Source organism: Globicephala melas, chromosome 10, assembly GCF_963455315.2.
Source record: "Globicephala melas chromosome 10, mGloMel1.2, whole genome shotgun sequence".
Lineage (NCBI taxonomy): Eukaryota > Metazoa > Chordata > Mammalia > Artiodactyla > Delphinidae > Globicephala > Globicephala melas.
In genome coordinates, this window is record NC_083323.1 from 94997552 (window position 1) to 95024652 (window position 27101).

The 27101-nt window shown below is 36.3% G+C and overlaps 1 protein-coding gene across 1 annotated transcript in view; it reads left to right on the forward strand.

The window, feature by feature from the left end:
- Positions 1-328: 328 nt before the first annotated feature.
- The window catches only part of LOC132598040 (pregnancy zone protein-like), a 40535-nt gene continuing 13762 nt past the window's right edge, over positions 329-27101 (forward strand). The window contains exons 1-17 of the mRNA XM_060306995.1: positions 329-411; positions 2441-2621; positions 3400-3553; positions 3701-3753; positions 4321-4341; positions 4802-4970; positions 6253-6337; positions 8450-8573; positions 10242-10356; positions 11983-12092; positions 13471-13632; positions 14217-14444; positions 15729-15792; positions 18241-18383; positions 21163-21312; positions 23631-23795; positions 25735-25834. Of these exons, the coding sequence (XP_060162978.1) occupies positions 329-411; positions 2441-2621; positions 3400-3553; positions 3701-3753; positions 4321-4341; positions 4802-4970; positions 6253-6337; positions 8450-8573; positions 10242-10356; positions 11983-12092; positions 13471-13632; positions 14217-14444; positions 15729-15792; positions 18241-18383; positions 21163-21312; positions 23631-23795; positions 25735-25834 (2107 nt within the window). The remainder of the gene's footprint in view (positions 412-2440; positions 2622-3399; positions 3554-3700; positions 3754-4320; positions 4342-4801; positions 4971-6252; positions 6338-8449; positions 8574-10241; positions 10357-11982; positions 12093-13470; positions 13633-14216; positions 14445-15728; positions 15793-18240; positions 18384-21162; positions 21313-23630; positions 23796-25734; positions 25835-27101) is intronic.

The following is a 27101-nucleotide window of genomic DNA, read 5'->3' on the forward strand; positions in this document are numbered from 1 at the left end:
AGATCAAGAGTATTGATTGATTTCATCAAATCATGTCATTTACTTTGTTTTTTCTTAAAGACATTTAACGTGTTGATTAATAACCAGAGCTAATGTAGCCTCAACGTACTATTTTTCAGGCACTTAGAAAATTTGAGCAAGTGGATGAACGTGATCTGCAATTGATTTTTTTATACTGGAAGTAGTTAATATGTTACAAAAATAAATGGTTAGCCATTTACTTTTACTGCCCATTAGGCAAAATAAAAACCAGTGATTCTGGAACAAGAACAGAGTTCAAGGAATCAAGGACTCAAGAGCCCCATTCTTTCCTATTCCTCTCTCCACCATGAGGGGATGTCAGCTGCCTAATCCAGTCTTGATTCTGCTTTCCTTGCTCCTTCCCAGAGATGCTTCAGCTACCTCCAAACCGTAAGCAACATTTCCAGAAAAGTCTATTGCCCTCCTCTTCCCATTGTGTTATCAGCTTCTTGATGTCTGTCTTTTTATTTATTTCCTGATTCCTTCTGAAATTATCTGTTGTTGAAAAAGCTCAGAAGTGTTGATAAATTGTTAGTGCACAGGTGGTAAAAGGCGTACTCCAGTTCTAGAAAACTCAGAGATATAGGGTAGTAACATTTGTGAAACATTTACCAAATAAGATTATAGAATTCTACAACATTCATCAAATAAGAATGTAGAATTCCTACCAAAAAAAGGTAAATTCTTTTTTGACTGGTGCAAAAGGCTGCAGTGTCTTGGCCATTGTCAAGTGACTCAGTCTGTATCTTCCCCAAGCAGGTATTCCCACGATGGATGCATGACTTACAGACAAGCCAGGGTTTGTGTGTCATTTCACTCAATCCTTCAGCAAAACTTTACGGGCTGGCATTAGATTTGAGAATATACAGATTAACAAAATGTGGCCCCTGCCCTTAGTACCTCATAGTATAAAAAAGAGAGAGAGAGAGAGATGGTGCACAGCGAATGAAATAAAATGCAAAAACAGAACCAGGCATTGTAGGATTCTGTGAGAATACTCAGAGATAACCTAACTCTTCATGGGAACTGATACAAGGGAAGAGGCATCACCAAAGTCCACATAAGAAAGTTGCTTTTGAGATGAGTCTTATGAAGCCAATAGAAGTTTTCCAGCTAGACCAGGACACTTCAGAAAGAGAGAGAGTCATGGGCCAGCAGAACATCACAAAGTGCAGCACATTTAGGTGATTGTAAACGATGGGCAAACCGCAACAGGAGAATATTTTCTTCTGCATGTATATGGTAATATGTCTGATGATTAGCCTAGTTTTTCTTCCATCTCTAGAGAGTGGAAGAAAGAAAAGAGCTAAGGTTGCTTCTGAAACAGTAGTGAAAAACGATTCAGCTCCTCTCCACGTATTATCGTTATCTCTCAATGTTTCCTGGAACAAAGAGGTTTGTGATATCACCCATTGAAACCCAAGACCACATGTGGATAGGTTTTCTTACTGGTTTCAATGATCATTAACTGATTAATAATATTGTTTGTTACTAAAAAAAATTTAAAGTTTTTTTGGGGTTTATTTACATATAACTGAGAATTAAACTTGTAAGAGATTTAAAGTGTACACACATATATATTGTGAAAGGATTCTCCCCATTGAGTTTAATTAATCTATCACATAGATTAATCTAACGAATAACACATCTATCTCTCAAATATTTATTTGGGGGGGTGAGAACACTTAAGTTCTGTTCTCATAGCAAATTTCAATTATATAATTTCAATTATACAGTGTTATCAACTATAGTCACCATGTTATATAGTACATTCTCAGACAGAGCTTATTCAACTTATAAATGAAAGTTTGTGTCCTTTTACTAACCTATCCCTATTTTCCTCCATCTCCCATTCCCTGGTAACCATTTTTCTACTCTATGTCTCTGAGTTTGACTTTTTTTTAAAGACTCCGCATGCTGTAAGAGATACCATCAGTATTTGTCTTTCTCTATCTGGTTCATTTCACTTAGCATAATGCCCTCAAGGCCCATTCATGTTGTCATGAACAGCAGGGTTTCTGAATAATATTTGTGTGTGTGCATGTGTGCGTGCGCATGCGTGTGTATGATCACATTTACTTGATTCATTGAAAATTTCTAAATTTGAAAATTATTTCTATACAAAATATATAACAACTCATGGAGTGCTTATCCATAACTTATGAATAGGTTTACTAGTATCGAGAGTGAATATTTCCACAGTATAGGAGAAGCATACTGATGTTTAACTTGGCAGGGGCTTTCTGAGTTTCTAAGGCCTTCTGGATTGGTCTTTGAAGAATATACTCCTCTCCACTCCTGTTGAAATCTGACTCTGCTGTCTGATTGGTGACGATAGCAAAGATCATCTAGAAAACAACCACAGTAATGATGTCTTTTTAACTCTTCCATGGTTGACCCAGACCCCTCTTCTCCGCAGGCAGTACCTGGTCCTGGTCCCATCACAGCTGTATGCTGGGGTTACCGAGAAGGCCTGTGTCGTGCTTAATCACCTGAATGAGACAGTGGAACTGACAGTAACTCTGGAGTATGAGATGCAGAGCAGGAATCTCCTCACAGACCTGGGGGCGAAGCACTCCTTCTACTGCAGCTCCTTCATGGTCAGTATCCCTCCTTGGGAAAAGGGAGAGCATTAAAGAGAGAGCATGTTAGTTGATGCCTTGCATTCTGACCCCCAACAATAAAAAAGCAAAAGGAAGAAAAAAATGAGGAGTACAGAGCAAATTTCAAATTAGAGTCTAAAAATAAAAGTTCTACTGAATAAACTTACATAATATTTACAAACAGAACTGGTGCAACATACAAAAGATAATAATGGTTATAGGAAGGACTTCTATAACCATTATTATCTTTGCTCTTAAAGTAAACTTCTAAGGAAAATAATGTTCATGCCATTACAGATATAAACACATAGATTCATAAAGTTAAGTGACTTCTCTATGATCTCGCAGATGGTTGATGGTTAATGTATTGTCCTTGTAACCTTTAATTAACTTAAAGTATTAAATAGTTAATCATACCAGCTTACTGCCAACAATAATATGTAATGCTATTTTGACCGTTGAAAAATAAAATTTAATAATTATTTTAATACTACCATATTGCTGTGAAAATGTGAGCTTGTTATTGCCTTCATTGTCATAACTGGTTGAAGAATTAGTTCATTTTATTGCAATGACATTTTTCCTTTAGTCAAATCAACAATTCGTTGCTGTCATGTTACACGATCATAATAATCTATAAAAAGAGGGGACATCACCTTTGACCCTATCCCTTACTAATTTTCACGGGACTAACCAGAGAAATGAGAAAATCACAAAGGCTGAGACATTCAGAAGTGGATCTGGGCAGATTCTTCAGCTCATTTCGTTTTTACAGATTCCGGAGTCATCATCTTCCTCAGCGTTCATCACTGTGCAGGTGAAAGGGCCGACCCAGCACTTCATAAAGAGGAAGTGGATTCACATAACAAAAGCAGAAAGCCTTGTCTTTGTTCAGACAGACAAACCCATCTACAAACCAGGACAAACAGGTATAAAGAACCAAATGAGCAAAAGCAATTTGAAGGGTTGGAAGTGTGGTTCTCTATTAACTTATGGAAATCCTTGCACGTTGTTATCTGTCTTACCACCCTGAGTTCCCACTGGAGGGTTTCATGAGAAAAATCTCTGTGTTTCAGTGAGATTCCGCATTGTCTCTGTGGATGTCAATTTTCACCCTTTGAATGAAATGGTGAGTGTCACAACAGTGGGTAAGATTGGCAGAAACAGGCAAAATTGTAAAACCTATTCTTTCGGAGAACCGAGACCAATATGAGATTCTTAAATCTATCACAGAAAGATCTCAAAAGTGTATCGCTGCTGGAGAATAAGGGAGATCAGTTCATCAACTACATTTTTTAAACAAATTAAATATTCAGTTAAAATTATGCCCTTAAAGACTCAATTATTTTCATTGAACTGAAGAAAATAAGTGCATTTCATTTCTCTCCTAGAGAAATGGAGAATTTCTCAGAGATAAACATCGTCTGCAAAATAAACTATTATTAGGACCTTTTTACCTAAATGTAGGTTTCTCAATTGTACATTATTTCATTAAAGGGAAGTCGTGACTTCTTAAGAGGCGTATGTCCCAAACTAAACATGTAAAGTATTGTGAATGAAATGGAGCCACATCTCCTCATTTGGACAAGAAATGAACAGGCTTACTTCCTCTGGTCCCGATACTGTATTAATGCTAATGTCATGGTGTTCTCTTTCTAAACTCTATCTCACACTCATACTCTTTCTTTCTTTTCAGTTCCCAGTGGTTTATATTGAGGTAGGTAATGTATTGTGTATCTCGGTTGGGATGAGGACTCACTGCCAGTTGTGTTAACTTGCCTCGCTCCACCTCCACCTTCCCCACCGGCAGTTCACCAAAACTAAATAAAACACTTGTTTTCCCTCTCTCTTAAATCCTGGGGAGAGTAGATAAGATGTAAATGAAGGAACAAAATTCCCTGAGATGATGCAAGTTAGTGGCTCTTCCAATATTTCTAAACAAGATGGGTATGCATAATCTCAAAAAGAGGTGCTATCAGCTGTCATATCGCATAGCTGGGAAAGATGTCCTTTGCTCAGTCTAGAATTCCTAGAAACCTTTGCTAATACCTCTGGTGCCAATTTACCAATCAGCTAATTGTCCACCTCCCAATGTCACTCTCCCTGAAAAGCTGTTCCTCTACTCAAAATTATATATTTCAGTTGCTTCTATGAACTTGTGATGTTTTTACCTATAGAATCCCAAGAAGAACCGGATTTTCCAATGGCACAGTGTCAATTTGCACTGGGGACTCAAGCAGCTCTCTTTCCCACTCTCTGTGGAGCCCACGCTGGGTCCCTACAAGGTCATACTGCAGAAGGAGTCAGGGAAAAAAATAGAGCACTCTTTCGAGGTGAATGAATATGGTAAGAATTCTGCATGTGTCCAAGATATTTATGACATTAGAGAATGAAAGATTGGATCATTTTTACATGTAGGTGACAAGCAAAAATCTAGCATGTAATAGTTGAAAATCAGCAAGGCTTTTTATTTATTTAAATATTTGCTAAGCACGTTTCATGCACTATCTCATTTAATCCTTAAAGTAGCCCTCTGAAGCAGATCCTATACCTTCTCCAGTTTACAAACGAACATATTAATACTAGAAAAGTTACTAATTTACCAAAATCACGGAACCAACAAGAAGCAAGAGAAATTTTAATAGTTCCATCTGACCCTATTCAAACATCAATTGTTAACCAATACATTATGTTATCTACATGCATCTCGTGATCTATGTCTTATAACAGGAGGTATTTCCTGGGATTACAACCTGGCTTTGTGTGACCTACATGTAATCTACTCTAATAATAGTAATCAGACCTTGAAACCATCTTATTAGTTATCAGTTATGCGGATTTTCTAACTTAAGTTAAATACATCATGCCATGGATAAGGAGACCTATCACAAAAACAGGATTCTCAAAACTCACCAGAACTGCCATGAGAATTATAGAACAGGGATTCATTATAGAAATAACAAGCCTTATACACAACTGTGAGAGAGGCTGGAAAAGTCAGAGTCCAACAGGAGGAGATAGTAGATCAGAGGAAATTACTAACCAGTCCTCCTGAAGCATTGGTGGGGATGGACAGATCAGAACTCACAAGGGCACCTTCAGATGCCAGAGTGGAACACGAAGGGAAACTGACAGGAGAATCAATGGAAGACTGTTACCTCTCCCTACCTACCACTCCAGTATTTCTATAACCAGGTGCTGATGGTGGGCCTAGGGTCTCTGTGAGTCAGCAGGGTTTAGAAGTTGGGAGGAAGAGAGCTGGACACAGAGAGGGAAAAAATAAGGACAAACTGGAAACTGCTGGCCCCTCTGTCCCTGTAACCGCGTCTAACCATGGGGATCTTCAGAGATTAATGATGCTACTTTCCTCCCACCTTTGAAATCTCGGACAAATTCAGAGAAGGAGATTCTAGGAACCATAATACCAGCTTAACCAAGTTAACATGGTACCAGCTGCCCATGGTTATGACGGCATCTCCTTTGCCAATAGTGGCCCTGCTGCCCCTTATTGTAATTGAAATCACTTTATGTGACCCTTTGTTACAAGGTTCTGTAGTAGAATCATTACTAATGCTTACAGGACCTCCTGCCCACTCTCACCATTTTTTTTCTCTTTTGTTGATAACAGTTTTGCCCAAATTTGAAGTCCAAGTGAAAATGCCTAAGACTATTGGTTTTCTAGATGATGAATTTGTGGTATCCGTCTGCAGTCTGTGAGTTACATTTTTTTGACCTCATTTCTTTTTCCCTACTTTATTTGTATTGCCCATAATGATCACTGGACTTTGAAGTATTTTAATTAGCGAAGGAATGACTCTCTCCCCAACTTGTCTGAACTCAGACTAGGGAGCAGGGGTGGTGGCATACAACACTTCTACTGCTAATAATAAAAATTATTAACTGAGCACTTAAAATGTGCAATGTTTTAAGTGCCTTGCACTTACTTACATTTTTTTCTTACACTAACCCTATGAGAAGGGGATAATTATCCTCATTTTACAAATGAGGAAACTGCAACACTTAAAGGATAAAATAACTTGTTCAAGTTCCTACAGACAGTAAATTCCAGAAGACTGGAATTTAAATCCAACAGTCCACTCCAGACCCTGAACTCTTCACCACTATTCTATATTGCCTCTGAAAGTAAAAAAAAAAAAAATTCTAGCTTCATGAAGCATTTCTATATTTCTATATCCCAGACACTGGTTTAAATTGAACCTGGGTCATCCAACTCTGGAGCCCATGCTCATAGATTCCATGTTATTCCATGTCCTATTATCTCCATTCTTTTATAGTTCCCAATTTCTTAAACTATGGAAAGCTAGAAAGAAGCTCAGTAGACCCTCTATCTTAAAGGCTGGATATATAAGGTAGAATTAAAACTACATGTCATTTATTTCTTCCCTGATTACCTTTTAGTGCAGTAGAGTACCCCCTACATGCACCAAGGAGGTTGATTGTACTTCTTGCTTCTAAGAACAGCATGTAAAACATGTTTTCATTCTTCTCACCAGCTCTGATGCTATAAATTTTTCCATCAAAGGGAAAGGCTTTTGATTCAGATTTAAAGATAAGATTCAACAAAGTGATTAAATTTAGTAAATAATTTATTACTTTATCAGCACTTTTTTTTGGAGGGGGAAACTATAAAAAGAGGAAGCTTGGGGCTTCACAGTTTGGGCAATAAGTCTCTAATCTAAGTCTGCATCAGAATCTATGGACGTTCTTAGTTAAAATGTAGATTCCTCAGCTCCACCTCTAGAGATTCCAGTCATAAATCTGAGGAAGGATTTGGGACTGACTATCACTGCATATCTCAGGGAATTTCAATGTGGGTGGTCCATGAAGCATACTTTAAGAAACAAGAGACTAAGTTCAGCTTCACATCATGTCTTAGTCTGTTCAGGCTGCCATAACAAAATACCACAGACTGGGGAGCTTATTAACAACAGAAATTTATTGTTCACAGTTCTAGAGGCAGGTAAATCCAAGATCAAGATGCCAACATGGTCAAGTTCTGGTGAAGGTCCTCTTTCTGGTTCATAACTGGTGTCTTCTCCTTGTGTCCTTACATGGAGGAAGGGACAAGAGATCTCTCTGGAGCCTCTTTTATAAAGGCACTAACACATGCATGAGAACTTCACCCTCCTCCCAAAGGCCTCACCTCCTAATACTATCAGTCTTTGGGGGTTTAGAATTTCAACAAGTGAATTTTGGGGGGACATAAATATTCAGACCATACCACATCACATCTCTCCATCATATTTGGCAGAATCCGACTGTCATCATGATACTGTTCACTTATAATGTTTTTGTTCTATAGCTAGTGCTTTCCCATTTAATTCCTCATTTATCCTCTTAAAATATACATGAGTTAGGGAGGACTTAGAAATACACTGTGTATGCTTCCCTAATTTTTTTCCTAAAACAACTAGGAGGTATTGGCAAAGGTAGAAGCATAACCTAGATAATCTGACAGCAGAGAAAGAAGGAAATAAGGCAGTTTTTTCTCAGATCTTCCTTCCCTCTCAGCTGAAGTAAAACTTCAGCTGAGAGGGAAGGAAGATCTGAGAAAAAACTGCATTGTTACTTTTCCATTTGGAGGAGTTTCAAAAAGTATTTCAGTATTCAGTAAGTATTTTCTCTTAGAGTTGTAGATAATTAAGACACAGTTTCAGAATAAGTGCTTCTAAAGTACAAATGCTTTGGAAGGAAATACAATTGCTGTCAATGAGTAAGATGGGTATATGAATGGATCAAATCCTGTGAAGAACATCTGAGTTATTTATGTTACGTATTTTTTGTATGACTCTTTACTGTTATAGATACACATATGGAAAGCCTGTCCGTGGTCTGGTGACAATTAACGTGTGCAGAAGATATTCACGATACAGTTCTACCTGCCATGGAAAACATTCACAAAGTATCTGTGAAGAATTTAGTCAACAGGTATATGGAAATCACTCTCCCCAGGACAGTAACACCAGATCTTGTTTTCTTGTGGCTGATAATAGAATAGAGAATACACTACAATACAATACAATATGAGAGTAGTGTTTGAAATAGTCACCTGGGAGAAGTGTGGAGTAAGGGACACATTTTAAGATTGCCTGGCAATGATCGGAACCAACTTGAGGGTGGGGCTCATGGATTTATACTGGTATTTATTTGGCCAGTTTTGTAATTTCCTTCTGACCGCAATTGACATGCCAGGTATATGGGCATAAAAGGATGTGGAAGTCTCCAAAGTTGGCTTTTATCAAATATAATAGAAGAAGAATGTGACAGATACTAAGAATTGGGCTAGTGGGAGAATCAAATGACACCCTATGGAATCTACCCTGCATAGCGGAGACTGAAACCAGCCTCAGGTTGAGGAGAGGGGGACTGAGAGGCATGATGAACTGGAGGCCTCGAGTACATCAGAGAAAAAGTGGAGCAAGAATAACTAAGGGAAACAGCAGTAGGACACGTATTAACAAATGAAATGTATGAATACTGATTTCAGGGGAAGAGTATATAAAAGTCCAGGGTGTGGCAACGTGAGCGGACACTATAAGGGTGTGGAAAAGCAAGTTATCAAAGTTGTAGAGACCAAATAAATGAAAGGCTAGGGTGGTGAATATGATGATGAAGTTCAAGATAAACATCGAGAGCTTCCCTGGTGGCACAGTGGTTGAGAGTCCGCCTGCCGATGCAGGGGACACGGGTTCGTGCCCCGGTCCGGGAGGATCCCACATGCCGCTGAGCGGCTGGGCCCGTGAGCCATGGCCGCTGAGCCTGCGCGTCCAGAGCCTGTGCTCCGCAACGGGAGAGGCCACAACAGGGAGAGGCCCGCGTACCGCCAAAAAAAAAAAGATAAACATCGATAAGCAAGATAAACATGAGAGAAATCTAGCTGCCAAAATCCTTACTATTATCAGGGAGACTAGGATTAATTTCTATTTTCAAATGAGTCATGATATCTGCATATAAGTACATTAAATAAGATTAAATTTAATTATGCAATAAATATTTTCATGTAAATAAGTACAAAAATGAAAACAAATCTTTATTATAATAGGAAACCCGACGTTTAGTTTAGAGATCTAATTGCTATAATGATTCATCTAGTCAATGAATATATGTTTTTTTTTTAATGACCTAGATATCACAGTTAAGAAAATACAGTCCCTAGTTGATATTTAGGTGGAGGTCATTACAGAGGCTCCTTAGAACATGTTATGTCTGAGCTGAGTTTAGGAGAGCAGTAACTGTTGGCCAAGCTGGGAATGGAAGAAAGAATGTTATTTGAGGAACAACATACACACACACACAAAGAGATAGAATTACAAAATACCATGGCACATTGGGGAAACTCTAGGAAGTTTAATATGACAGAAATTGGATAGGCTTTTGGAAGAGAGGGGAGAAGGCAAAGGTTGGCAATGATTAACTCAATGATTAATGAAGAAATTTTGTATCATTTGGAGGCTTGGGAAAAGATAAGCACCCAAAAGATGGTCAGAACATTTGTAAAATTTCCTTCTGTGGCCAACACAAAATGTTCATAGGTTGGTAACTGACTTTTTAAATCACAAATCAGAGGACCCAGGAATTCTCTTCCTTTCTCTTCAGGCAGACGAGGAAGGCTGTTTCACACAACTAGTAAAAAGTAAAATATTTCATCTGAGACAAAAAGGATATGACATGAAATTACTAGTGGAAGCCAAGGTCAGAGAGGAGGGAACAGGTTTGTATTATTTTTAAATAGTTATTAATTTATTAAACATTTATCAAACTTCCATTCCACGTAAAATGCTTTATAGTTTCTGGGGACTATGACAATGACATGGTCTCTGCCTTCAAGGAATTAGGAATCTAAAGAGAAATTATATATATGGCTATGTATATATGTATGCATGTATTATATATAACCGTAATAAAATTTCCACAGGAAATGTAAACAATAAGGGCCAAATGAGCATGGAGAGAGTTAATTCTAATATAGAGCTGAAGAAGGCTTTGAAAAGTAACATTTGAGCAGATTTGAATAGAATGGATAGTATTTTGAAAGATAGTGATGGACCAGGAAAGCGTAATAGGCATAAAACAAATGCGTTCGGTCCCAGGAGAATCTTAAAAAAGTAGGCTGGTGCTAAGGTGTTTAGAAAAGTAAATCATGTACTAAAGAGATCAGACTTTATTATGAAAAACATTGGATATCTTCAAATATATTTAAGGAGAATGACCTAAATAAATTGATTTTTTTTAAAAAGTTAATTCCAGTAGGCATGAGAAGGACAGGCTAGATGAAAAATGTGTTACAATGTGATACATCAGAATACTATTCAAAGGTGACCCCAAAGACTACAACTTGGGGGCCATTGAGAAATGTCATTAACCAAGATAAGGAAAAGATGAGAAAGAGCTATGGTGATGAGAATGTGTCAAAGATGATTCATCACAGATTGGAATATCAAAATGGAAGTTGATTCATTCCATTCATGTCAAAATGAAATTCATTTTGACAATTTCAAAAGGAAGCCAGAACAAAATCAGAACGAGAAATGTAAATCTGAAACCATTCTCATTGTGTCCAGATCCTCCTAAGAGTAAATGCAAGTGTTCTGAAAGTGAGCTCACTTGGCATTGCTAAATTGAGGCTAGAGGCAGAAAACGAGGGGCCCAAGACCAGAAACAACTGCAGTTAGGAAATAGTATCAGATAAGTCAGCAAAATAAAACTAGAAGTCACAAGGTTAGGGGAAATAAGGACAATTTCTTAGATGCCACTGGTAGGGTTTCAGTGATACGTATGTATGAAGTAATTCTGAGAGTTCATTTTAATGAGGTCTGAGATGAGAATACCATGTTGGGGGAAAATAAAGGATCTTTTAGACTTGATAGAGCGGTGCTTTAGATGATGGGGTTAAAATACAGATCACACTTCACTGAATGGAAGAGCACCGGGTATTGGCTATACTTTTCACCACGTGGTAAAAAGAATGTTTTTGCTGGGGAAGTAGTTTGTGATAGAAATTTAAGAATATTTTTAGGCCAATGTGAAGAATCAAGATGTATGCAGAAAGTTGTTGGGGGAAGACGTGGATGTGAAATAGACACAAAGATACAGCAAGATCCCAGAGGAGATGAGGTGAACAACTTCTCAAGAACATGTGTGGAACAAGCAGAATATTTGTGAAAACAGAGAATTGAGGAAGTATGGATAACAATGATTTTCTAAGCATGAGAAATTCTGGAAAGATTAAGGAAAGAGTATATGGATGGTATTTTGTTATAATGGAGTGAAAATGGGATGGAAGTATGAGGTGAGCTGAATATATGGAACAGTTCAGCTTCACTGAATTATTTTTCAGGGTTGGAATTAACTGGACATGGATCATGTAAAATCACAAACACCTTAAGCAAACTGAAATTTACTAAAGTGGATTCACATTACAGACGTGGGCTCCCTTTCTTTGGGCAGGTAAAGTAATCTTTTCAATATAATCATAATTGGGATGTGGCTTTTAAGAAAACAAATTTTTATATCACAAAATCAAAATTTATTATAAAAATGAATATTTATTTAGAGTAAGAAAAGAATATAACAAATTTGAAAGGCAAATATTGTCACAGAATCCCCCCAAAAAAGCGTATTCTTACTAATTAACTTCCTAACACACCTTTATAATACACTTTTCCTGTATAGTTTGGCTGCATACTCTTTGATTGCCTCTTTATAAACTGATTTTATAATATAATTTTCTATAGAAAGAATAAGATATTTTCATTTAGTGTTTTTATTATTGTTAGTTTTTTAATTTTTTTAGTTTCAAGGCTCAATATTCATAATAATATTGCTAAATTATAAGACTGATATCCAATTTAGTAAACTATCAAGGAAATGTAAGATTTCTAGGCATTTTACATTTTATTTTGTAGTAACTAATCTTTGAATTGACAGTTTACAGGCAATTTCCTCATTTTATTGATGTATACGAATTTGATATTGTCTTAAGGTATTCCAGTATTTTGTATCAAATTGGCAAGAAATTAATAATGGGGCAAGACCATTTCAGGTCAAGAGAAAAGCATGAGAAAACTGAAGACTTGGAGGATGAATATGACTTGGCCAGAAATTTAAGAAAGATGAGAGAACAGCCAAGGCTGTAGGTGTACAACAGCTTTTTCAGGATCAAAGAACCAAGTGTGTTTTAGGTTATGTTCAGAATTTTGGATTGAGAAGTTACTGAAAGTTTTAGGGAGAATGACATGAGCAGTGTAGTTTAAACTGTATAGAGAATGGTTTGAAGCAAGGACAGAGCAGCAGAGGGGGGACTGCATAAACTTAAATAGAAAGATATAGGAAACCGGATGGGAAAAAATATTGTGGTTTTAACTGGAATGGAAGCAGTAGATTTGGAGAGAAGTAAATAGGAATAAAAGATGTTTAGCAGGGGAAGGGTTAGCATTTGGCAATGGGTTAGATATAGGTACTGTTACATATAGGCAGTGAAAGAGAGAACATGACCAAAAAAATAAGGCCCTACATATTCCTGCATAAATTACCAGATGGATAGAAGCCCTATATACTGAGATAGAGAACACCAGAGATGAAGAAAATTTGGGAAGGTAACATCATGAGTCCACTATTGGCTGTTCTCAGTTGAATGCTCATAAGTTATCTAAATATAAATGTCAAAAAGAAAAATATTTTAGAGCCCAGAAAACAAATCTTATTTTCATATTCTAAGATCTTCGTTAAGTGACAGTGGCCAAGGCGTCAAGAGGCGAATACGACAGAGTAGAAAATGTTATTGCTATATAACACCCGGAACCAGCTATCACTTTCCTATTTCTAGGTTCTTCTAGTTGATGAGAAGGATCAGCCAATCCCCAATAAAACTGTAGTTGTCGACGTGGATGTACTTGCATACCATGCCAGCTTTACTACGAATGAGCATGGTTTGGTGAACATTTCCATTGATACCAGTAATTTCACATCTTCTTTCATTTCAGTTTTGGTAAGTGGGAAGGGGCATCTGGGACTAAAAAGACACAGATCACTGGGGCCACAGAATTTAAGGGTACATGGGAAGCAGGTGAACTCCAGAGAGAAAAGAAAAGGTGATAAGACTAAAGCAGAAATTAAGCAATGTGGAGAACTAAACAATAAGAAATGAAAAATTCTCTGTCAGAAACTTTTACTTTAGATAGACTCTGTTTACAGCATGATCTAGTTTCAGGAGACATTTAAATATTAGAACATCTTGATAGTCTCTTGAAAATTCAACAGTTTTATTACAAATTAGATTTTGCCTTGTTTCCTTGTTATACCACTATTTTTGTTTTGTGTTAAGGGTATGAAGAAAAAGTAATTGATCTTGATTATGAGTGAATAATACCTACTAAATCAGTATGGTGTAAACTTAAATAAATTTAAGGGCAAGTTTTTAGAGATTATGCTTTATTTGGGAAGGCAGCCTATAATGAAACCAAGTAAGCATGATTCTTAATAAAATCTTCAGTAAATGACAGAGTGACCAATATATACATAATATATGTTAATAACAAATAACCTACTTAAGACCTTTATTCTATCCATTAGGTCACTTACAAGCAAAATAAACTCTGTTTTGATAACTGGTGGCTTGAAGAATTTCACACACCAGCACAGCACACTGTAAAGCATATTTTTTCCCCAAGCAAGAGTTATGTTCACCTTGAACCTGTGGCTGGTACCATTGCCTGTGGGCAAACCCAGGAGATTCGGGCACACTACATCCTGAATGGACAGATTCTGAATGATGAAAAAGAATTAACCTTCTATTATTTGGTAAGAATAAAGGCCAGTGTAGCGCTTCCTAATTATGTAGACCCTAAAAAGATAGAGTTCCTATCTAAGTAATGCTCTTTATATCAATATAATGTTTTTATGAGTGAAGAGAAGTTGTTTCCTAACAAATTAATGCTTTAATTTTTCATTTATATTCTGGTGTCCACTGAAACTTTTAAAAACTTTTTTTTTTTTCTGAGTTCCAATGGAAAATTATTGAATGGAAGAGGAAAGAGCTTAAGACAAATGCCTTGTTAGACAAAAAAGATTGTTTTTCCTAGAACCCAGTAGATAAATAAGCGAAGGATAAAAATCAAGAACTTAGCCAATAGGAAATAAAAATTATAAACAATCTTCTGGAAAAATGTCAATTTAACATTAATTGGAGAAGTGAAAATTAAAAGAATAAAGCAGTAGTATTTTATTCCTATAAAGGTTCTAAATAATTTACAAAGTTCAAGAACTGGTGTAACTGCAGGGAAAAGTACATTGACAGGCATATTATAAATTGATATGATCCTTTTCAGGTCAGTATACCTATTGATCTACAAAAATTTAAAATATTCAAAGCTGGTAGTTATCCAAGTAAGTCTTTTTAAGAAGAAAAACTTACGTGTAGGAAATTCTGTGTAGGAACATTAACTATAAATAGTATTTTTTTAATTCTATAAAAAAGTGAAAAAATTGACAGTAAGTTAGAATCTTAGCTTTATTGCTTCCTAGTTATGGGACCTCAGGTAATTTACTTAATCTCATTTGTAAAGAGAAATGTCAATCATCTCATCTGAATACTGAAGATAGTATTTATACTTACTTCATAGAGTTATAGTCAAAACTAAATAAAAATCTTAAAACTAAATTATTTAGTTCAGTACCTGGCACATAGTTTTTTTTTTTTTAAATAGAGGCAACAATAGAGAATACTTACATATATTTTATACCTGCCTTCACTATATATTGCTTTGCACATAATAGATGCTTAAAATATTTGTTGAAAGAATATGTAAATTTAAAATATTAATATTCAAGATAAGTAGTAACATTAAGTACAATTCTAAAGCATTGTAAAATTTTATGTTTCTTATTTAAAGTATGTTGTTTGAAGTAAAATTTATTATTTAAACTCTATGTATAGGAAAATATTGAAAGAGAAATTTAGTGAACAAAAACAACTTCTGGGTTGAAGTAGCGAGTTATTATTTATTTGTGTATTATACATATGTTTAAGTAAGTTTAATAAGTACCCTTTAAAATGATAATACATGTATTTCCCTCTGCCTTCAGATCAAAGCAAGAGGAAGCATCGCTCAGTCAGGAGCCCATGTGTTGTCCATTAAACAAGGAGAGAGTAAGTACTTCCAGGATTTCCTTTTTTTTTTTTTCCTATTTTCCTATTTTTTCTCTCAAATTGTCAAATCCTAAACGTTTTAGCAAGATGAAGCTATTTCTTACATTGGAGGAAATGGTCACCAGCTTTCTTCCATCAACCAAAGTTGAGGAAGCTGATAAAAGAAGGATACTAGGTTCATTTTAGTCCATTTAGAACTTTTTTATAGCATTTCTATATTGTAAATTTTATTTCTAAAGTAAAATATATTCATTTTATTAAATTTTTTAAATGCAGAAAATAATAGAAAAATGCAGAAAATCTCCAAAGAAAAATTTTACTCTGTATGTTTTTGTATTAGTTTCCTATTGCTTCTGTAGGAAGCTCTCTGGCTAAAAACCACACAAATTTATCATCTTATAATTCTGTAGATCAGAAGTCTTACAGGCTAACATCAAGTTGTGAGCAGAACTACATTCCTTCCGGAACTCTGGGAGGTTACTTGTTTCCTCACCTTTTCCATCTTACAAAGACCTCCTGCATTCCTTGGTTTATGGCCTCTTCTTCCATCTTCAATGCCAACAACACACCATCTTCAAATCTCTCTTATACTCCTGCCTCTCTCTTTTAGATCATACTCTCCTTCTAGATTTTCTTGAATCATAAATATCCATTGATATCTGTTATCCCAGGAAGAATAACTAACTTTTCAAGAAATAATCTATTATGAAAAGATAAGTACATTTAGTCTCTTTATTTGTTACATGTCCCCAGGCTAAATCTCATAAGCAGCTTCCTTTTTTCTGTTCATTTGAATAGTTATAGGCTATCATTTTACTAAAGCAATATTTATTAACAAAGCATATTTAGAAAGATCAAAAAGCCCATTCACCCAAGGTGAGTCAATACTTCCAAGAAAAAATAAAGAATATGTATTGTAAAATCTCTCTTGCTAAAAGTGTTTTTTATTGCTTAAAAAAATTGAATTCAGGCACTCAAATATGGACAGTCCCTCTAATTCTCCATTTAATCATTGATTTTTATGGGATTGATCATTATATTGGTTTTTCTAGAGCAGGTAAGATTGTTCCTAATAGCATATCAAAAATCAAACTGCCTCCTAAGGCAATTTCTTCAAAATCAGTTCCTGTAATAGAGTTTAAATTCTATATAGTATACTGAGTATCTTGAGAGGTGAAATGGGGAGAAGGAAGTGTCTCTCTAAGAAAAAATACACTTCATTTTATTTGATGATGACTATGTAAATGGTTGCTTTTCCATTTGTCTTTGATTTCTGGGAAACTCAGTGTTAAATTTAAGCACTCTAGTGTTTAACCATCTGTTATAGCTTTTTTTTTTTTTAAAGGGAACTTTATTTTTATTTATTTATTTATTTTTGGCTGCATTGGTTCTTCATTGCTGCGCATGGTCTTTCTCTAGTTGCGGTGAGCGGGGGCTACTCTTCATTGCGGTGTGCGGGCTTCTCATTGCGGTGGCTTCTCTTACTGTGGAGCACGGGCTCTAGGCGCGCGGGCTTCAGTAGTTGTGCCTCATGGGCTCTAGAGCGCAGGCTCAGTAGTGGTGGCGCACAGGCTTAGTTGCTCTGCGGCATGTGGGATCTTCCGGGATCAGGGCTCGAACCTATGTTCCCTGAATTGGCAGGTGGATTCTTAACCACTGAGCCACCAGGGAAGCCCTGTTATAGCTTCTTAATAAAATTTATTCCTGCCTCTGTTTAACCCTGCTTGAGAAGTCCAATTTCATATGGTTTCAGTATCATTGTTTCAAATTTATTTTGACCCTGCTGTTTTTGTGTATTTTCACCACAAGCTGCCCTCAGATCTTCTATAGATACAGGAAGGCTATAGTTTTTAAAGAAATTTATGCTACAAAGATAAAACAGAACATTTTTGAGAAGATTAAGCAGATACATGAATTAAACACTATGTAATTCACACAGAAAGTAACCACTAAGATAAATGCATTGAATTCTTTTATAAAAATCGGAGGCATACTGTTTTGTATGTGATTATTTGTACCTGTATCTCGGCTGTGTTTTAAATGGCCTGAAGGTAGAGACTATGCTGCATTCTTTGACTTGGCCTCATGCATATGACAAGAACTGTGCTGACTGGATCATAGATAGAGATCATTAAAGGTGTCTAAAAGTTCTTCTCTCTTGAATTCTTAACGTCTTTTTTTTTAATTTAAAAATAGAGACATTCACTAAATGTTCTTTTCTACTTCCGCAGAAGAAATGAACAATTTAACCTACATCTTTAAGGGAAAATGTCATTAGTTCAGCATATATTTATTGAATACTAATGCACACAAAATGGTATAAATGCAAGTCTTACTTCAATATGCTCCAAATGTAAATAAGTTAAATAATTTGAGAACCTCTTCTTTATAAAATTGAAACTCTTCCCTCTTCCTAATCTATGATCTTGAACTTTCTTTACTCTCCAGTGAAAGGGGTATTTTCCTTCTCCTTTCAAGTGGAATCAGACATTGCTCCTACAGCCCAGTTGCTTATTTATACTATTTTACCTAATGGAGAAGTTATTGCAGATACTGAGAAACTCGAGATTGAAAACTGTTTTCCCAATAAGGTGGGTGTTTTGTTTAAGTCCAGTCCTTTTCTTCATCTCCCCTTTTGAAGTATGGAAAATAAGGACCTTATGTACATTTAAAAACTGCCATGTAGTGCTCCTAAAACTTTCTGCCAAAGGACCTCTAAAGGAAAGATTGATGCTAAGCCCCGGGAGGTCTAGAGGAGTAGTTCAAAGCAGGTGGCCATTAGCACAATTTTTTCTCTTGCTTTATCTGAAAATTCATGTGGAATTCAAAATATATTCTACAATTAACCTTTAATAGTTTTAATTTTGAAATGTTTGTTCCCCAAATTTTCAATTAAAAATGATGCTTCACAGTGATGTCAGTTTTATTCTCTCATATCCCCCTGACACGCCTCCATGTACTACTGCAGAAATCAGTAATTTATTGTGAGTTAAATTCACTTTGAATTTGAAACAGAACAGGGGTATATGTGTGTATCCCATTTTGAGAAACATAGCCTGGGCACTCTAATAATGACTATAGCATAAAAATCTAAGTTGCATATGGGATCTTCTTATATTTCCAAAGAATGCATAGCTGTAATGAGAAGCCTACTGAGATATTAATAAGCTTTATCCCAACAGAATTTTCTGGGTAATCTTAACATTAACAATCAACTAGGATCCACAGACTTCAGATATATTTTTTAAAATATACCTACAAGGACTCTGACATGAGTTTTATGAAGATGAAAACAATATGCATTTACAGGAAGTGAACATTTCTGCAATGAGAATTACATTTAGGTTGTCCTTTGTAACATACAATGATCTAAGAAAATACACAGTGGATTCTGAATAAATTTTCAACTCCATCTTACTAAAGAATGCTATTAAACCTGGACAGATGTCCAATAGCATCATTTGTGTTCTGTTTGGATGTTCTGTGTGTTTCATATAAACCTAGAAGAGACTTTTGCTTCAAGCTTCAATGTCTTTATTGCTAATCATGGGTAGTTAGTTTTTTGTTAAACCTTGGAATGCCCATCTTATGCCACAGCTTTCAGCACACTTTACTCATCCCAGCAGTGGCTTCACTCTGGTGCAAAAACATATGACAGCTTCTGTGTCATATCATAAAACTTCCACATAGAATCAAAAGTCCATGGATATTATATTCAATCACTTCACATCAAATATCTTTTCACTTATCATTGATCAGAGATGGAGATAAGCTATGATAAATATAGATGAAGATTTTCGCAGTATTCAGAAGAAAGTTGACTGTGTGTTTAAAAGTTAGAGAGTTACTAAAGTTAACAATTAAGGACCCTAGAAGTGAGACATCCTGACAGGATGATGAACAGAGTAAGAAGTGGGTTGAGAATGTGAGGAAAGATCCAGGTCTGTCTGAGACCTGTGTTTCTTTAAACCAATATACTTTAAATAATTTTTTGATCTTTGTTGGAAAGAAGAAACCTGTTTTCTATTCACCATCCATATACCACTTTCTTATTTTAATAATGACAGGTTTATTATACAGATTAAATACTATGTAACAGTTTAAATTGTTGTTCCTAACTGGAAATAATTATTCATTAAGGATAACATTGATTAATATGGATAGGTACAGGCTCTCAAAATATGCCCTAAAGTTCTTTTCTGGTTCTCATATCAGTAGAACATGTTACATTTTCAAGCATATCCATTTCTTGGTTAGGAGTATTTTCAGTGATTATAATCTCAAAAAACTCACTTGTTCATTTGGTATGGACATTCACAAACATATTTTAATAAACTTAAATTTTCTAAAAATAAAAACAAACATATTTAAAATAGAATTCTCCAAAAGCGGTGTTTTCATAATATATTGAACTATAGAGATGAATACTACTGCACCTTGAGGATAAATCAATTAATTTTTTTCATATATGTCTTATGATATACATGAATCCAAAGTGTTACATTAATTCAATAGACCACATAGCAGATTATCATAGTTAAATCCAGCAATCCAAGTCAAATATTATTTAACGGAATGTACTATTTCATTGCAGTCCAAATCAGCTTTCAGTTCAAGAACCTGGAAGCTTAATGGATGCTACTGCAGTAACTAAATTCCAAATTATTTTATAATTTACTCAAGATTCTGCTCAAAAAATTCTAACATAAACATAAGGAACCAATAGATTCACTTACCGATGAATTTCTACTGGCCAAACCAGTCAAAACTCTGAAAAAAATTGCACACATTTTTCATTATTTTGTAGTTCTCATTCTTTATTCACAGTCCTTTGAATATTGTCAATGAATTAACTCTTAGGATGCATATTAGATGTTTAGTTTTTTAAATTAATGAGTAAATTTCTGATCCTGATAAACAGTACTACACCGCTATAGAATGCCAGGTGATTAAGAGGGCCAACTGAAGGAGACTTCGTTGGCTGGTCTTAGAGGTGGAATAGGATTTTTCACAGCCCCGTGCAAACTGCACACATTCATCACAAAAACACTGCATGGAGATAGGTATGTATCTTTGTTAGCGTGTGCATTCCAATTCCCACTCAAGATTCTCTTTTACTGTGATCAACATCAATTTATATTTCACTGGTTATAAAGAGAGTGGGAAACCTGAGTTAATCGAACCACATTTCCAGTTTATTCCAGAGATGGTTAACTGGTAGTCGTCAGGCAGCTTCACCTCTTAACCCTTCTCTAACATGGATGAAGAGAAAGGAAGTGTGGAAAGGACTAGTCCTACCCTGGGGTAGGAGAGAGTTTTAAGATTGTAACAATTAGAAAATGTGTGGCTATAATCATATCCTCTTTACAGGTAAATTTGAACTTCTCTTCAGCCCGGGGACTGCCAGCCTCAGATATCAACCTGAAGGTCACAGCTGCTGCTTACTCCCTCTGTGCCCTCCGTGCGGTGGACCAGAGTGTCCTGCTAATGAAGCCTGAAGCTGAGGTCTCACCTCAGTCAGTGAGTCCCATTTCAGTCTTGCATATCAGAAAATGCACCCATGATATGACCATTTTTGGAAGCTGGAAATTATAACTGCAAAGGACAAGTTCTTCACAGTGTCAGGCATAGTGTAGTAAGTCACATATGAGTTTGGATTCAATTCAGTTCCAAAAAAGACATTGCACAGGGTGCTTCACACAGATCATCTTACTTCATTCTCTGCTATAACATATCAAAGAGTGAGCAGTCTCGTTCACTACTACATTCCCTGTGCCTAGCACAGTCCTTACATGTAAAAGACATTTCTTTTTTTTGTTTTTTGGCGGTGGGGGAGGGCCACACTGCATGGCTTGCGGGATCCTAGTTCCCTGACCAGGGATTGAACCCACGCACTCGGTAGTGAGAGTGTGGAGTCCTAACCACTGGACCACCAGGGAAGTCCCTCAACACATTTTTAATGAACGAATAAATGAATAATAATTCCTTAACGTGGATATTATTACCTTAATTTTATGAATGAAGAAAACACAGCCAGCATAAATTAAGCAACTATAGAAAGAACATGCCAAAACTATATATATATATATATATATATATATATATATATATATATATATATATATTTTTTTTTTTTTTTACGGTACACGGGCCTCTCACTGCTGGGGCCTCTCCCGCCGCGGAGCACAGGCTCCGGACGCGCAGGCTCAGCGGCCATGACTCACGGGCCCAGCCGCTCCGCGGCATGTGGGATCTTCCCGGACCGGGGCACAAACCCGTGTCCCCTGCATCGGCAGGCGCACTCTCAACCACTGCGCCACCAGGGAAGCCCCAAAATTATATTTGAAAGGTGGGATTTGAACCAAATTTTATTCAATGCCATGTCTAACACACCACAATTCAAGATAGTATGTGAAATGCCAGGTTTTTAAGTCTTCTCTAAAAAAACAGGCACTTACTCATTGGTTTTAAGTATGGACAAAAGAGAGTTTCCAACCAAACTTGTCTTTTAAAGATGTTTCTTATAATGAAGAACTTCCAAAAAGGCCCAATAGTTTACAATCTTCATTGTCCATTTATTTATTTAACGAATATCCCCTGCGTCTGGATTACGGGATAGATACTGCTCCAGGAATAGGAGTTTTTATGGTGAACAATCAGATGTGGTCTTTGACCATTTTAGACGTATAGTCTTGTGAGTTATTAAACAAGCAAGCAACAAAAGCATATAAACATATAATAGTTCTAAATTTTGATAAGTATCATTTAAGGAATAAACAGGATGTTGAGCTAAAGAAAAGAGTTGAACAATTTTTGATATAGTCATTAGTGGTGTCTTCTTAGATTGTCAGATAATGGGGGGTAGGGGCAGGCATTACAAAGAATGAAAGCAGCGTGCCTGTAGGTCTTGCGGTCAGAATAAGTCTGCAGTGTTCAAAGAGGAAAAGGTAATGACCTTATACGTAATGGTGAGAGAAGAGGATGGTAGAGGTGGTAGGTGGGATGGAAAGTAAAGAAGATCATGACAAGTACTGTGAGCTTGCAGTGGAGTTAGGAGTTGACAGCAAATGTAGTGGTAAATCACTGAGGAGTTTTAAGCAGGAGAGTGATTTAGTGATTTAGATTTATTTGGTAAGAAGATCTTGTTTGCCACTCAGAGTATGGGAGCAAGAATGAAAACAGTTAGGAGGCTATTGTAGTAGCTTAGATAAGAGATGACAGCAGGTCCGCATGGAGTCACTGTGTGTTTAATGAACACTATATGACTGAGCAGGTAGCCTTATGCTAGGCTCTGGGTGAAAACTGAACTGGAATGGATTTATTTCTAGGTTACCCCTGTACCTAGTTTTTTTCCAAGTTAAAATTGGTCTTAAAATAGTAGACTTAAAAAAAAAAACTTGGTAAGAACTTAATCATATAAAATGGGAAAAGGGAATGAATTAAGTATTTACAGAGGTTGTTACTGGGTGATGGGTATGAAGACTTTTATTCTTTCATGATGTTTCTCTGTACTGTCCACATTTTTGCTTTCTTTTAAAAGTAGGCGTTTGGGCTGGGAGACAAAGAGACTTGAGTTTTATACTTACTCAGCCAAAATGCGCTGTGAGTCTTTGATCAATTAATTTGATATCTTATGTATTAATTTCTTTTGTACAAGAAGAGCATTAGGATCCATAACCCTTAATATCTCCCCATGATTTCTGTGTCACTTTTTATAATGTTGGTATGGGAGTGTTAAATAAGCACCGTGATCTCTTAAACTCCAGATTGAACATTATCACACTCAAAATAAAATAAAATAAAATAAGAGTTTTTCCTTTGTTCTCTCTATTTTGCAGGTCTATGATTTGCTACCAGTAAAGAGCGTCCTTAGTGTTAGATATGGAGGTCCCATGAATGAAGATGGGGAAGAATGCATCAATGCAGAAGATATAACTCACAATGGAATCATTTACACACCAAAGCAGGTCCTGAGTGATGATGATGTTTACAGTATCTTTGAGGTAATTCTTCTTCCTAAAAACATAACCAAATTTGATTTCTAAGTCTTTGTTAAGATGGAGAACAAATAGATTTCTAAGCTCTAAAATCTGATCTTCCTCTCATTCACCAAAAAGAAAACCTGTGATTAACAGAAAAATATTGAAATCTCAGAGGCATAGAGAACTTTGTATACACACAGAGAGTCAATCATGAATTTCTCTGGCATTTTAAACAGCAAGGGGTATACTTTTAGGGTCACAACTTTAACCAAGTTGATCCCAAAACTAGTTATCACTGTCATATTCCCCTCTCAGTGATTCTCAGAGATTCCAATATGTGAGAAAAACAAAATATTTCCCATAGCGCCTCTGACAGCCTTGGAAAGGTGAGTACCCTATTGGCAGCCATTATAATAGTCATTTTCACAAAAATAAATGATTGAGTAAATGACTAAATTCACAAAGTACATTACTTCAGCCAACACCTTCAGTGCAGTAAAATTTCAGGAAAACTGAAAGTAGCTGTTCATAAAGAAAAGATTTACAAAACTTGGAGTAGAAACGTTAGCTTGCCTTAGGTACGTTAGCTCAAATGTGTATCTTTAATCAGGCAGAGTTATGAAAAGGAAGTTTATCCAGGTTGTGAGATTAAATCTTATCTCTACCAAAAATGACTGAAAACTCTCATTATACCTTGAGGAAAGCATACATCAGCTTAGCTGATGAGGTCTGCAGCTTAGCTGAGAACAATTTAAACCTCCCTCTTCTGGAGCCTCCAGAATCATAAATCAGACGGTGGTAGAGGGAGAAAAACAAGACTCGGTTTATTAGCTAACTGCAGCATCTTTAAACATTTCTTTCTGACTTCTTTCTCCCCATTCCATATCACTGCCACCACTGACAACTGTGCTTCAGTGTCCCACAGTTTCCCAAGTACTCTGAGATAGGACAGCAAGTAGTATTTGTGACTAATATCAAAGAAAGAGGAAGCTTGGAACAGGGGGGCTCTAGGAATCAGGCTACTGTGAACATCTGCGATTGTGTTTTGCATGCAGAGATTCAAGATACTTAAAAGACAGTGAGAAAGAAAAAAGGAAAGGATAAATCACAAAAGGGATGAGTTGAACATAGATATTCAGGCAAAGGAATATTTTCCAATAAAACATAAACAAAACAATATTTTCCAATAAACATAAACAAAACAAAGTGTACTGACTGTGAAGAAAAATCCCCAGGACTTCCCTGGTGGCATAGTGGCACAGCCTGTCAACACAGCAGACACGGGTTCGAGCCCTGGTAGGGGAAGATACCACATGCCACGGAGCAACTAAGCCCATGTGCCACAACTACTGAAGCCTGCACGCCTAGAGCCTGTGCTCCACAACAAGAGAAGCCACTGCAATGAGAAGCCCACGCACCGCAACAAAGAGTAGCCCCCGCTCTCTGCAACTAGAGAAAGTCTGCGCACAGCAACAAAGACCCATTGCAGCCAAAAATAAATAAATAAATAAATAAATCTATTTAGAAAGAAAAATCTCCAATATGCAGCCCTACAAGTTCAATGGAAAAGAAACAAAAAATTACTGTCTGCCACAAAGTTAATGTTTGGTTTGGGGGCGGGGGGAAGGAAGGAAAGAAAAACATCCAAAATTAAAATACTCAAGTTTCTTGGAGGCAAAAGATAATTAAAGAGGCATCAGCACATAGGAGACAAAATTCAGAAATAGGAATCAGAAGTGGATCCTAATCCCAGCTCCCATTCACTAACTGGATGATCTGGACTTTCTTTGACCCCATTTTCATACTTATAAAATACCTCTCTTCTCCATTGTTTGGAATTTTCATGATGATCCTATGAGCTATATGTATAATAATAGTAAGAGTATAATACAAACGTAAGGAAATATTCTAGTCTCCAGACTGGATTGCCAGTATGCTTTAATAATTATTTTTCTTCCAGTCTGTAGGATTAAATATTTTTACCAACTCAAAAATCCACAAGCCACATTTTTGTCAGCTGCTTCAGCCATATCCAGGAGCATCTATGATCTATGCAGGAGGTAAGGGTGAGAATTATTTATCTGCTAAAATAATAGAAGAAAAGTGATGCTTTGCTGCGTTGGGTTGGGATAAAAAGCCATTTTTTAAAGTACTGAATGTTGTAACTCCGCAGCAACTTCTCGGTAAATTTTCTTCATATAATACTTTTCCCCAGAAAAAATAATTTTTAAGCCATTATTATTTCTTTCCCTCTCTCTCTCTCTCTGTCTCTCATCCAAATCAAATACTTTTCTGTTATAGTCTTCAATAGTCTTGGTACTTTAAATCCTCTTTACCCACTGTGGCTTCAATACCTAAATTAGTCAGGATAAGATACATTATATTGCAGTAACAAACAAACCCCCACGTCTCAGAGGCTAAGTATATAACAGTTTATTTTTTCCTTTCACAAACACTGCTTGTGAGTCCAGTAGCTGTTCAGAACACCTCCTGACCAGTCATTGTCAGGGAGGTTCATTGGGCTTTCATCTTGTGACTCCATCTCCAATGTGCCTTTCAAGGTTACCACCACGGGGAAGAAGGAATAGATTTGCACATGACTTTTATGGCCAGCAGTGGAAGTGGCATATATCTCATTGCCCTACCTGCAAGGGATGCTGAGAAATGTGAAGGATTATATAGATATTGTTTGCCGCTGTCATATTCTTTTATGGAAATCAGAGTGATTTTGACATATTGAACAAAACAGAATAATTCAGCTTTTGGTGAATATACTTAGTCTCTTTGTGTGTCTCAGGTACACCTAGAAAAGAGGAAAAGTTGAAAAGGTTCTAGCTCTGACTGTTTTCTTTTCTGCTGCTAACAGGCCTAGAGAAGTGTCTAGAGGCATGCTGGGATGGCTACTAATCCATTTTGTAATAAGAAATTTGGTGGTATAAAGTGTTTTTAAAAAATAAATTAAACACATTTAATACAGAAGAAATTATTTGCCTAGGAAGACAAAGAGTAAAGTTATGAAAGTAGAGGAATGAATAAGAATATTCCCTCCACAGAAACAAATTCGTGTAGTAAAAAAAAAACAAGTTTTCATCATACCTTTATCTGGTATGACACATATAACTTTGAAAATTTGCAGACTCAGGGACTTTCCTGGCTGTCCAGTGATTAAGACTCTTCCACTGAAGGGGACACAGGTTCGATCTCTGGTTGGGGAGCTAAGGATCCCACATGCCACGTGGTGTGGCAAAAAAAAAAAAATTTTGCAGACTCATTTAACATTTTTGAGGCTCAGTTGAAAGTCAGAATGACAACACCAAAGTCACTGAG